This window comes from Elgaria multicarinata, chromosome 7 (assembly GCF_023053635.1).
Source record: "Elgaria multicarinata webbii isolate HBS135686 ecotype San Diego chromosome 7, rElgMul1.1.pri, whole genome shotgun sequence".
In the NCBI taxonomy this organism is placed as follows: domain Eukaryota; kingdom Metazoa; phylum Chordata; class Lepidosauria; order Squamata; family Anguidae; genus Elgaria; species Elgaria multicarinata.
The window spans coordinates 36,254,805-36,268,135 of record NC_086177.1 but is presented as its reverse complement, the minus strand read 5'-3'; the positions used below and the strand labels follow the sequence as shown (position 1 = coordinate 36,268,135).

The window sequence follows — 13,331 nt, the reverse complement described above, 5'->3', positions numbered from 1 at the left end:
ACCTTCCGACATCGTTGCCCCGCACATGGAAGGGTCTACGTCTGCAATCGGAAACCAGAAGTCTCTCTATTACATATGTGGGACTGTAGCCCTTTGACAAAAACAAACCGCCTTTTCCCAGCCCTCGAGACAGCGTTGCTTTTGGTTGGCTTGGACGAGTGCATGTAAATAGAACTACGTTCGCTTATTGGTTAGATTTCGTCTGAGGGCGGGCCTGAGGAGGGAGTGGGGAAGACCGAGGAGATATAGCAGCAGTAGCTGCCGTTAGCCTCAAAGCACGAAAAGGGTTGAGCGTGGGGGGAGCGTGCTGGCGGGAAGGGGTGGGCAGCCCAGGCAGGCGGTGGCAGCAGCAGGGACTCTTCGGTGTGCGTTTTCGTGACGAGACCGCGGCCATGCTGTGCTATGTGACCAGGCCGGACGCGGTGGTGATGGAGGTGGAGGTGGAGGCCAAAGCCAACGGCGAAGACTGCCTCAACCAGGTGAAGAGCCGCGCGTTCTCTCCCGCACCCCCCCGCACCCCTGTCTCTATTCCTGAATGGCCGTTGAGGCGGCTCGAGCCCGCTGACGGGGCTGCTCTCGCGCGTCCTCCCCTTGACTCGAGATCCAAATGACATTCGCCTTCTTCCCTCTCCTCCGCGCGCCGCCGCCGGTGACGCTCATTCACAAACACTGGCGGGAAGGCTGCTCCGGGGAGCCGCCGCTTTCCCCCATGTTCAACGGAACGGACAGAGCAGCTCGGGATGAGGCCGGGGGAAAGGGAGCGAGGTAACGACCTCCGAGCCGCGGAGCCTGCAGCGCCGCCGCCGCCGCTCTTGCTGCCTCCCACGCGTGGGTACGGAGCTTCCCACGCGCGCACCCACCCCGCGATCGTGAAAATCGAGCCTGTTTTAGCAGCCTCAGCCACGTGGCACTTTGCAGGGGGCGAGAGTAGCGGCGGCGGGTGGACCACTGCCGCCCCTTAATCTGTGCGCCGCTCGGGAATAGACAGCCAGGCTGGTGGGTTTAATCATTATGCTTGCTGGGGGGAGCGTGGCAACCAGACCCTTGGACACTCTCAAGTTCATTGGTGTACCGTACCTGGCATTTGTGATCGTGGCAGTACTGGTTTCAGCGTGCGTATGGAAAAAAATCTTTGGTTTTACACATTAGTCCAGCTGCAGCTATTGTTTGTATTCGTTTAACCCTGTACATTGACCCGAATGTTCAGGCTTTGTTAGGTTAGGGGAAGAAAACCTAAGAGTCTGATGTACTTTTTCCAGAAAGCCCTGTTGGTCTGCTGTAGCAAAAACAACAGTCTTCTGGCAATTTTAAATCGTACAAATTCATTATGATATAAGCTTTCATGGACTGCAGTCTATCGAACAACTGGATTGTTCTTTGCTGAAAGATTTATGCATGATCTGGCTTACACTTGGAAGTGTTGACTAGTACAATTGCAACTACAATGAAAAGTGTAATACTGCTTAGGTAGGCTTCTTAGATTAATTGTTTATTAAGCTGGTACTTCTTGTCTCCTTACATTAACTTTTGTGATTCAAATTTTAATCATAGGTTTGCAGACGATTGGGGATTATAGAAGTCGATTACTTCGGACTCCAGTTCACAGGTAGCAAAGGAGAAAATTTGTGGTTGAACTTGCGAAACAGAATATCCCAGCAGATGGATGGTCTGCCTCCTTACAGATTGAAGCTGCGTGTCAAATTCTTTGTGGAGCCACATCTCATCTTGCAAGAACAGACAAGGTAAGGGGAAATGACTCCCCCCCCACCAGTGAAATTTGTTTTCATTTGTATAGTACTTTGTAAATATGCAACTGCATAGTATAACTTTGGATTGAGACTTTCAGTATGCCTTTAATGTGGAATCTCAAATTCTGATGTTACTATAAAATAGTATTTATTATGGAGAAAGGGAAAATATTGTAGTAATTAATGTCCGCATAAGGAACCTGACAAAGAGACATGTAATTATAGAAGACATTTTACAAGTGGAAGAAACACAAAGTATTGGTTCCAGTGCCCGATAGTAACCTCTTGGCAGTGTTATTGCAGTTCATTTTAAATTGTTCATAGCAGGAAACTGTTTCTCCGGTGTTTCAACTTACAGAGCTCCTCCTTTTAATCTGGTATCATATTACAGTAATGTTTCAAGCCCTATTTCGAACCACAAAGAGATAAGTGTTTTTTCCCCCTTCATTGAAAAATACATAATTTAAAACAATATGTATCTTAATCTGAACTTAAATTCATGCACTCACAAAAACAGTGTAATTAAACTTCTAAAACGCAGTTGGAACTCAACATTTATTCACTTACAGTGCCTCATTCATAGGATGGGAGGTCTAATATTTTAAGGACTGAAATGTGTCTGAAATATTTGTAAATCTTAGATGTATTTTTTCAACAGCAGTTATTGTACAAGCTTTCTTTACATGTGATGGAAGAGTATTTCTTACATGAATTGTTTTGTTTAATATTTTGCTTGTAAGAATAGAACACTGAACAGTTCAACTTGGGGAATCCTTTTTAATGCTGTTGCAGTTCTTTGGAGCTCTGCAGCTGGCTGGGCTTGTTAACTCTTTCTAGTGACATGCAATATGTTGTGCTGTGATGTAGTTGCACAGTGCAGGCCAGGATTTGTATCCTGTTATGTGTAAATAAATCAACAGTCTTGTGGCCTGCTTTGAGAGTCTGTGGGTAGTATCCAGTTGTGCCCCATCACTATGCTAGTGACATGTTGCACGATCTAGCTGGTGCTTGCTAGGAAAACAATAGTTTGCCATTGCCCTAGCAAGCAGTAGTTAAGTTACACATGTATTGGTTTATGCTAGCACAATGTCATTGGTGCTAATGTTCTGGCACAATTGGGGTACTACTCTATGAATGGTCGCCTAGCCCCAGAGAATGAGACAACAGATAAACAAGCACTTTCGTTGTGTGGCTACTTTTAGGACTTAAGTTTTCTTGTTAATATTGTCTCTTTATTTAGTTCTATTGAAAAAAGAATAGACAGGAGTTCCTGGCAGTACTGTGAAAAGATCAGTTTTCTTGCACTTGCATAATCTGATTGCTTGTCTACCCAGACAATGTACTGATACAGCATAAGATTATTCTCAGTACATGCTGTATGAGCCAGTGTGTGAATATGTACTGTAATGAGAAGCTTTATAATGAGGGATTCACAAGACGGTTGGCATGGCAGATTCTTTAAGTGTAAACTCCCAAGGTTTCAAACCTAAACCACTCTGTGTATAACTCTGAATTAGATTTTGAAGGTGTAATGGTCTTCTTTGATTTGGCTTAACCTCTAACACTGATTTTAATATTCATGGGAATGTGACATTAAGTATGAAGCTTTGATTAGCGTTCTACTATTTAACTAGATAGATTGAATTTTACCTTAATTTCCACTGTGGCAAATTTGCCTGCATTCTACTAGAGTAGTGTATAGCGGGGGGCGGGGTGGGGGGCAGTGTACCAGCTGAAATTTCAGGAGTATGTGCAAGATACAAAAGTTTCAATATTTGAAGCTTTTACAATACACATGACAACTGAATAATTTTCTACTGAAAATATTTGATTTCTTCCCATTTTAAAATAGATGGTACTGTGGTTTTAGGAAAGCATGATCTATAGAATTGGATAAATTATCTGGCTTCTGTCTGCTGGCACACTGGATTTTAAGGCAGCTTACTGGGAGCTCCCCAATTATGTTTGTTTTTAAGTGAATCAGGATAGTTATCCAAAAATCCAGAGGTTCAGAAATCAATTGTCATGTGAAAGTTGAATCTAAAAACTTGTTCTGGGTGTGACACTTTTTGTACTTGCTAAAAGTCTGGCTTCAATTAAGGATGTATGGCTCCTGCTCCAGAGAAGCAACAGCAATGTTACTATAGGTCATTGACTGAAAGTAACCCTTGTTGATAGCTGCTGGGCTGTTCTACCGAATCAGCAACTGGTTTCTGGAGAAATTCAACTCCTGATTGGCCTGCAACAGTTGCCTCTGGGCGGAAAGTTCTGCTTTTGCAGTTGAGGCTTTTTGTGAAGCAAGTAATAGGTCTAAACTTTTGTCTTCTTTTGGAATAGCAAGCAGTGTTGACATTAAGTAAACGAGCTTAAACTTTATATTAAATGTAATCCAGGTTATAGCATTACAGTTCCTTTTTCAAGTTAAGCAGCAATGCAGTAGTTTTGCTACTGAAATGCAGTTAACTTTTTTTATAATGACTGATCTGAGAACTAAATAGTTAGTCCAGTGAAGTATATAGTAAAAGCAAACAATTTTTGTTTTTTCATTATAGCATCTATTGAATTAGTTGGTTACTTTTCCTCTTACTTGAAGATGTAAAATCAGAATTTTGGCCTGTTGGGTGGACTATTTTGAATTTGCTACTTGGTTTTTGACAAAGCAAGTTTCATTAAATTTATTTATTTATTTATTACATTTTTATACCGCCCAATAGCCGAAGCTCTCTGGGCGGTTAAACATTTGCATACATCAGCTGTTTCTCAGTTGTAATTCGCAATCCAAATATATGAACATTGAACTAGATAAAATGTTCACTTATCTAAGTGTGATCAAATCTAATGGCTGTCGCTAAGATTAATGCTGAATGCATCTAGCTGTATGAAGCAGAGTTGAACAGCCGGTGGTAACCTTTCCCCTAATTAATCAATAATGTTGAACAAAGCCTGGAATCTTGCATGCTCTGCAGATGTGTTTGGTATAACATGGCTAAGTGGTACTATAAACTACAATCCTATCTACTTCCTATCTGCTGAGATTCTGGCACACTGTTCTAGATGACTTGAGCCTTCTTCATATTCTTGTTTTCTTTCTACAGTTGATATATTCTTTGTTTTCCCCACGTTCTTGTGGCATTCTGCTAAAATACCAGAGGCCCAGTTGTCTCAAAGCCTAAACATTTGGTGCAGGTATCACCCATGAGTTGCACTGGACTATGCATAGTTCTTTTGTTTTTATTTACAAAGATTAATCGATACGCCTAGGATGCTCCTGCCGTTTCTTTTGCACTCTCGGGACCTTCTGCTTGCACAACAGGAACTAGCAGTTCAGACAGCAATCCCATAAATGCTCATTTCCAGAACAGGACAGATGAGCAGAGCTCCCTTCTGCAAGCTCCACTGACCTGCCCCATTTCAGAAGCTACGGTTTCACTCATTTTCGATTGCTGTATGGTCTGCTGGTTTCCCACTGGACTATCAGTGGGTTCCGTCAGCACATGAACAGTGTTGGATACTGCTCATTGAGTAAGATGGAATATTTAGCAATCTGCTCATAGTCAAGTAAAAATGCTAACTAGTTAATATAAAGAATAAACAGATTTAGTCTAAAAAGACAGCAACAATACAGGGGCGCAACCTTGAAACACCGAGCAAACATGAAAGAATACAGATGACTAGGCGTGAGGTGTCAAAAATGTCAGTTTTGACGTAGAGGGAATAAAGATCTCTTTAGTTCTGAGAAGGTCCTTGTTAAACTAGCTGGTTATTTACATTCCAATTTCATCGCAGTTCTGTGGCCAAGGATCTAAAGAATCTTGTTCATGATTGGAGAACACTAATTGGCATTTTTTCTCCTTCCACTGAATCTCCTTGCACCATGTCTCATCCTGCTCTGAAGGGTCTCCTGATCTTCAAGCAAGGTTCAGGGTGCGCACGAGGGGGATTAGCAGGAAAATGAAGGGAAAACTCCAGTATGCATACACTGTTTCGCACATGACTCTAGGATCCCATTCTGCATATTTTGAACTCATGGGTTGGATCCAGACTTAAAGTATATTGATCTCATTTGGTCTATTATTCTAAGCCTGAATCCAACACTATGGTTTGATTCGCATGTAACAGCTACCCATGGGTTGTTAACCATGAGTTATCAGGACTAAGCAAGTGTGCTGCCACGTGACCTCTCGCTGCTTTGGCTGTGGTAAACAACCTAGACGTCCAAACGCAGCACTCTGGATTGTTGAGGGAAACAACACAACATTTTAACTGAACAACAATCTAGAATGCTGGATTCGGATGTCACAAAGCACTTCCTGGGTTGTTTAACAAAGCGGAAGCAGTGAGCAGTTGGGACACAGAAAGGTCACCTACTCCAGTGCAGTCCCATCTACTCATGGTGTAAACAACCCATGAGAGCCAAGTTTATGTTTTATATTTTCTTAGGAAACATTCTGAACATGTAATGTTATTGACAGTGGTGTTCTTTGTGCAGAGTCTGACACCTACCATGTACCTGGCTGACAGATTGTTACACCTGCATTCCCTTAAGTATAACCAACATTAGCCAGAATATTTGCAAGTTGTTTTTTAAAACTCTTCTTAATATCATAAGTTTAATATTTGCTATACACTGTAATGTTAATAGGCTCAGTGGTGCTTCTAATTTGGTGTGCAAGAAAGCTCAAAGTCTTTCACCATATATTTGATAGGATATTAGGTTTGTAACAGATTTCTTCTTCCCTTCATTTTCATTTGAGAAATATTTGGTACAGGCAGTACCTGTATAAAAGGTTGAAGGTTGGTCATTAGAAGAAGGACCGAGGGGACAGGAGCAGGCAGAAGTAACATCGGGGCCTGCTCCTCTTGGACTCTTCCCCCACCCCCACAGGGCAAACTGCCATCTTGGCCCTGTGGGGAAGAAGAAAGACCGAGGGGACAGGAGCAGGCAGAAGTAACATCGGGGCCTGCTCCTCTTGGACTCTCTCTCTCTCTCTCTCTCTCTCTCTCTCTGCTCCCTCCCTCCCTCCTGGATTCCTTTTCCTTGTGTGTCATGTCTTTATTAGACTGTAAGCCTGAGGGCAGGGACTGTCTTTTTTGCTAAGTGTAAGCCGCTCCGAGAGCCTTTTTTGGCTGAGGAGCGGGGTATAAGTATGATAAATAAATAAAAAATAAATTGTTGCATTCTTTTAGCATTGAACAAGTAATGCAGTTGTAATGGTGGAACAGCGCATATCTCGGCATTTTTTAACCTTAAACCTTCTAATTCCATATGTGTTTCTAACCATTGAGTTTGATCCAGTCTTTTTTAAACTTGCAATAGGCCTACAGAAATCAATGGGACTGAAGTTAGCCATGACTAATTTAAGTACTGTTTAGGTCCTATTGGTTTCAATGAGTGTATGTAAATCTGGATCCAACCCATTGATTTTTCAGGAGAGGTATCCCCATCAATTTATTGTGGCTTTGTTTTTTTTTACTATCAATCACCACCATTCTTCAATTACAACTACATTAATAGTGTGAAGACAGAATTTAAAACACTTTCCCTCCAAATAATTCCTTTAGAAATACCTGTTTTTTCCCTTTAAACAAACTTTAGAACAAATGCTGTTCAATTCACTCTAGCTTAAATTTTAATACTTTAATGCTTTTTCAATATTTTAATTTCTGAAAATGTATTCTTGCACTTGTTTTAGATCATCTTGGTATTCTGTAGTTTATTTTCTCATACTTTCAGGTTGAAAAATCAGAAAGCATTGTGTAAAATTAATAAGCAAGAGCAGAACTATTTATATCACATTTTGAACAGGTTTTACATTTTCTAAAATCTGTCTTTCTACATTAAAACATTTAAACTTATTTTCTTTATAGGCACATGTTTTTTTTGCATGTAGAAGAGGATCTTCTGGCTGGTAATCTTCAGTGTTCTTCTGATCATGCAATTGAACTTAGTGCGCTGCTTGCCCAGTTGAAGTTTGGTGATTATAATCAAAATACTGCCAAATATCACTTTGAAGAATTCTGTGCAAAGGAGCTTACAACTGCTATTTTGGACAGGTAAGACAGCTTATTTCTTAAGAACAGAACATGGCAGAAATGCAAATCAGTGGCAAAATCACTATAATTGCAAATCATACTTTTTATGTTTGCAGACTTGATGTTTACGCATTAGATTTAAGGGTGTTCATTTTTGTAACAATGTGTTTTTAGTGTGTTATTGCAATAGAGAACATATTATCCCAGATTCTTAGAATGATGAAATAAAATATTAAAAGTTGGCCTGGTTTCATTGGGAGAATTAGCATGTGCTTAACTTCCAATTGAGTTGATTAGGACTTTTTAAGTGTGAGATCACTTTTTACAGTTTGATAAATTATGTACTCATCTCAGTTCTCTTAAAAGGTACCTAATGTTTTGTTGGTGCTCATTACAACAAATGCTTAATTTGTTATAAACTGATTCTAAATCCTCAATAACACAGAAAACTTTAACTTAGATACATTAAAATTAGGGCAAGGAATGAAGTAGTATGTGCTATCTATTTTTTAAGCTGTAAAATTAATAAAATTTGAGAATTTCTTGTTGAAAACCAGCATATAAATCTTCTTAATAAAATAATAAATTATTTAAAAATTAATTGTAGAGAAGTTGAATGAGTTTGTCTTTAAAGACCAAATCATGCCACATTTATCCAAATGGATAATCTGCTCTCGTCATTTTGTTCCGTACAGTATTACTGCAAAGCATAAAGAACTTGAAGGCCTCAGCCAAGCTTCAGCAGAGTATCAGGTTTTACAGATAGTGTCAACACTGGAGAATTATGGGGTAGAGTGGCATTCCGTCAGAGACAGCGAAGGGCAAAAACTTTTTATTGGTGTTGGTCCTGAGGGCATTGCCATATGTAAAGATGACTTCATTCCTGTCAACAGGTAACTTTGTGTGTACTATTTGCTAGAACAGATTATTTCATTCAAATGTATTTTTCTGAAAAGAAATAAATTATCTAAATAGCTCTAGATTTATTGAGCACAAATTGTGACTTTGAAACTTCAGTTGTTAATTCATGCTATAGCCTAAACCAGTCTTCCTCAATGTATTATGCTTCAGATATTATGGACTACAACCCCCATCAGCACCAGCCAGCATGGTTAGATGGTCAGGGAGCATGGGAGTTGTAGTCCACACCATGGCCTGGTTCAGACAACACGCTAAACCATGCTGCTTAACCACAAAATGGTTAACCTTAATGCATTCCATTTAAAATTTTGTGGTTAAGCAGCATGGTTTAGTGTGTTGTCTGAACCAGGCCCATATTGGAGAAAGATGGACTAAGTTGTCAAAATTGTTGTAGTTGGTTTTGTTTCTTTCCAGCAGCGCACAGTATGGCCTCTCAACTTTTTTCAGTTTTAGTATTAGCCTTTAGTTTGTACTGCCAGTCTATAGCTGGTCCCTAGCTGCTCATTACAGCATTTTAAAGCTAGCAGTACATGTCTTGTTCTTTAACGTTTTTGCTTTCTTTTTAGAATTGCATACCCAGTTGTTCAGATGGCAACACAGTCTGGGAAGAATGTGTATTTGACTGTCACAAAGGAGTCTGGCAACAGTATTGTTCACCTTTTCAAGATGATCAGCACCAGAGCAGCTAGTGGGCTGTACAGAGCAATAACAGAAACACATGCATTTTACAGGTTTGTATTTTTAGAAGACAAAATCAATTTAAAATGTAAATGAATAGTTGCATGCTAAATATTAATGACCCACTTTCCCTGATAAAGTAATTAAGATTCTGACTTTATCTGGTGAAACCATTGGGCAGTATCCAACAGAGCACTTATGCCTCCGCCAATTCCTTTCTGAAAGTGGTGGGTCCCACTGATTCCATTACACAAGCGGTACCCACCACTTAAACAATGGAGATCTTGTGTTTCCTACAGGAAGCCTTGAAACAAATAGAATGTTTGTTTCTGGATCAGTTGCACTAAATCACCATTGCACAAGCGGTGGGGGCTGCTCGTGTAATGGAATTGGCAGGACAGAAAGGGATCAGTTGGGGCTCAAGCGTCCCTGTTGGATATTGCTCATTGTGTTAACATTAATGTTCTGTGAATACTAAGTTTTGTTTTATTCTACTCCGGTGTCCACTTGAATGGATTTTATTTTTGCTGCGTAGGAATTTTTCCATCGCTTTGGAAGTAATGCTTGAGCAAGTCTCTTGTATTAACACAGCACAAAGTTAATACTTTCTAAAAAATACCATAATTCAGTTTCTTGTCCAACTTTGGAATGATTAACTGTTATGTCAGACTGAAAGCTGTGAAAGTGAAATGAAATCTAGGAGAATAATTCTTTTTTGAGGAGGGTGTATTCAAGCTTAGCATGCCGTCTTGTTTTCAGAATGGCCTTCCATATTCTCATTCCTTTTACAGTCTTGGACTTTTGTGAATAAACAGAACTAAAATGTCAGCTTTTTGTTCAATTGACTTAGTTGTACCTTCATGTGCTTTTCCTGGTAGGTGTGATACTGTTACTAGTGCTGTCATGATGCAATACAGTCGTGACTTAAAAGGCCACTTAGCGTCCTTGTTCCTGAATGAGAATATTAATCTTGGCAAAAAGTATGTATTTGATATTAAGCGGACATCTAAGGAGGCTTATGATCATGCACGGCGGGCCCTTTACAATGCGGGCATTGTGGATCTAGTTTCAAGAAGTGACCAGAGCCCACCCAGTTCTCCCCTGAAGTCGTCAGAAAACACTATGAACTGTGACAGCTGTGAGGGTCTCAACTGCCAGCAGACAAAAGCGCTTCAAGAAAAGTTAAGGAAGCTTAAAGAGTCTCTGCTGTGTATGGTATGCTGTGAAGAAGAAATAAATTCAACATTTTGTCCATGTGGTCACACTGTCTGCTGTGAGTCATGTGCTGCACAATTACAGGTAACTAGTTCTTCATGCTTAAAACCTCTTCTCAGAACTATTGACAAAAGATAGAATAGCACTAAAGGCATTGCTGGGGAGATAAATCGGTTCATAGCATGATAGTTGCACACCTTTTAGGATACTTTGAAGAAAGAAAAGGCGGTACCCTATTAGCTGTTGATCACTGTTGGCCCTGTCAAACATCTGGTAATGCTGGCCAGATTTGACCTAGAGGGAGTAAAAAGAAGGCAAAGGTAGAACCAGGCAATCTTCAAAACGTAATATTTACAAAAGTTTATTTACAGTGCCAAGGTGCCGCCTACGCGTTTCGAACGCAAACTGTACTCTTCCTCAGGGCTGTTATCTAAAAAATAAATAAAAAAGTCCTTTGAATCATAATATTTACAATTAGAGGCATTTTACAAGTTAATGTACCTTAAAAATACTTTTAAAAATTTATGTATATCCAGACATACAAATTGTAATCAAAAGGTGTAATACATCATCATTGTTAATTAAAGTATATATGCAAAAATATACCAACCAGGAGTAAATATCTACGTTACAAATGCAAACATAAACATTTCAGTGAAATTGCTAAAAGTGTTGCATGCAGGCTTGAAATTCTTTGAACTCCACATTTCTTGGAATTTTGTATTCTGGATCAATTATGTTTTGTGACATTCAGGTGGTTTTTTTAAAAAAAAATCCAAATAATGTGGATAAATACTAGTCAGTGGAAGCACATATTTGCTAGTAATGATCATATTTTTAAGAATCTGTTGAGGCTTGCTTTTGTGATGAGTATTTTTAAAAGTAAGTATATTTAAGTAATGTAAATTGAATATTAGAACTTCCAGTTATGAGAACTAATAAAACTCGTATTAGGCATTGAGTTAATACTTACTAAGCAATGTTTTAATTTGTGCTTTTTTCCTTCTAGTCATGTCCAGTTTGCAGATCTCGAGTAGAGCATGTCCAGCATGTGTACTTGCCTACCCACACCAGTCTGCTTAATCTTACGGTAATATGACCTCCATGTTATCGCTGGAAAACATCCACCATACAAGCTTCTAAACTATCTTGTACTTCCAAACTACTGCACTAATGTTCACTCCAACTCCGTTGATGGTGAAGGAGAGCAGTCACTTCAGCATCTGCCAGCAATTTATAATCAGAAAAGCTGTTCCAGAACTTGGGGGGGAGGGGGGGAGAATGGGGGAGAAATCTCTGTTCAGAGTGTTTGAGAATATGTTTTAGGGATATACTGTGAATGACTTGTAGACAACCTCATGTCACCTGAAACAACATTATTTATAAAATGGCAATATTCTGAAAATTCTGAGAGGAGAAAACATGGAAAGTTTCTCTGTAGTATCCAGCAGGGGCAACCCAGCTTCTTTTACGCATTTTATAAAGATTGTTTTTATTTTAAAGTTACTTTATTTAGCATGGTCACTCCATATATATTTTAGAAAAACTAGTTTTTAATACCTACAACTGTTGTAGTATGATAATTTAGTTTCTTCTTTTAGTTCCACTTGAAGTAAGAAATTATTTTTAAGTCAAAATACTTAAAAACCTAAGATTGCGAAGCTTTAAGCAAATAGCTGTATTTGTTTCAGCAACAATAGAGATTTCTTGCAAAATTACTATCAGCATTTGAATACATTTGATAGCCTGTTGGGCACCTTCTGAGAGAATGCTGAAGGACATATAAAAATTGTTGCTTTGAACATCTGTAGAAACATTTTTCTTTTGCAAGAATCAACTGTTCCTGTTCATCTGCCTTGTGTCTGGAGAAACATTTCGTTGAACAGTATACTCTTTGTGTGGGTTTCCAAAATGCAGTTGTGTTAAATTATTCTTTCTAAAAACCGTCTTACCTTCGACCACAAACCCTGACCCTTGGCATTTTGGACTTTGGTCAACTAGTGAATGCTCCAGAATATTGAAAACTAGATGACCATGTTTGGGTGCAATACTAGCTGAAATGAAAGCTAGAAAAGACACTTTACTGAGATTTTCTGAATATACTTTTCATATTGCCTTAATGTAGCAGTAATGTGTGTATGCATTTGTTTCTTTGCACAGACATTTTGTCAAAATATTAAAACTCTACTTTTTTATGGCACATTAGCGTATAAACCTTACTCCTAAAGGTATTTATTTTTTCACTTTGTAAAAAGTTTCGTTTCCACATGAAACAAGAGCTCCTATATGGTAGACAAATTGTCTTTTTTATATATTCAGGTTAATAAAGGACTTTTTAAATAGAATTTGGCAGTAGTTTATTTACCCATTTACCTTGCATATTAATGTTAACTAAATGTTCAGTTCATCTTGAGAATAAGGTGGCAATACTCCACATTTAGCTGAGAATATGTCCCAATGAACTCACTGGGATTTACTTCATAGTAAACATGTATAGTATTGTGCTGTGAAGAGATGTATTACCAGGCATTTGTAGCTACTTCTCAATGAGTAGTTAGACCCTGTAAAAAAAGCTTTCTTTTATTCCCATTTTGTATATTCCATGCATTCAAAGCATACCATTGCAACCTGATCCAGGTGTAGCTTGCATACAGAACTGTGCTAAAATAAAGAAACTTATCCGCATTGATAATGTTGAACAGCATGAACCCATCCAACTGCTCAGCAGTTCACCTG

The 13,331-nt window shown here is 39.1% G+C and overlaps 1 protein-coding gene across 1 annotated transcript; it reads left to right on the top strand.

Moving 5' to 3' along the window:
• The first annotated feature begins 304 nt into the window (after nucleotides 1-304).
• MYLIP (myosin regulatory light chain interacting protein) lies at nucleotides 305-12,940 on the top strand. Its single transcript, XM_063130410.1, has 7 exons — nucleotides 305-479; nucleotides 1,552-1,742; nucleotides 7,617-7,802; nucleotides 8,477-8,674; nucleotides 9,269-9,433; nucleotides 10,259-10,679; nucleotides 11,605-12,940. The coding sequence occupies exons 1-7, from the start codon at nucleotides 393-395 to the stop codon at nucleotides 11,692-11,694; spliced, it is 1,338 nt and encodes a 445-aa protein (XP_062986480.1). The 5' UTR covers nucleotides 305-392; the 3' UTR covers nucleotides 11,695-12,940.
• The last annotated feature ends 391 nt before the right edge of the window (nucleotides 12,941-13,331 follow it).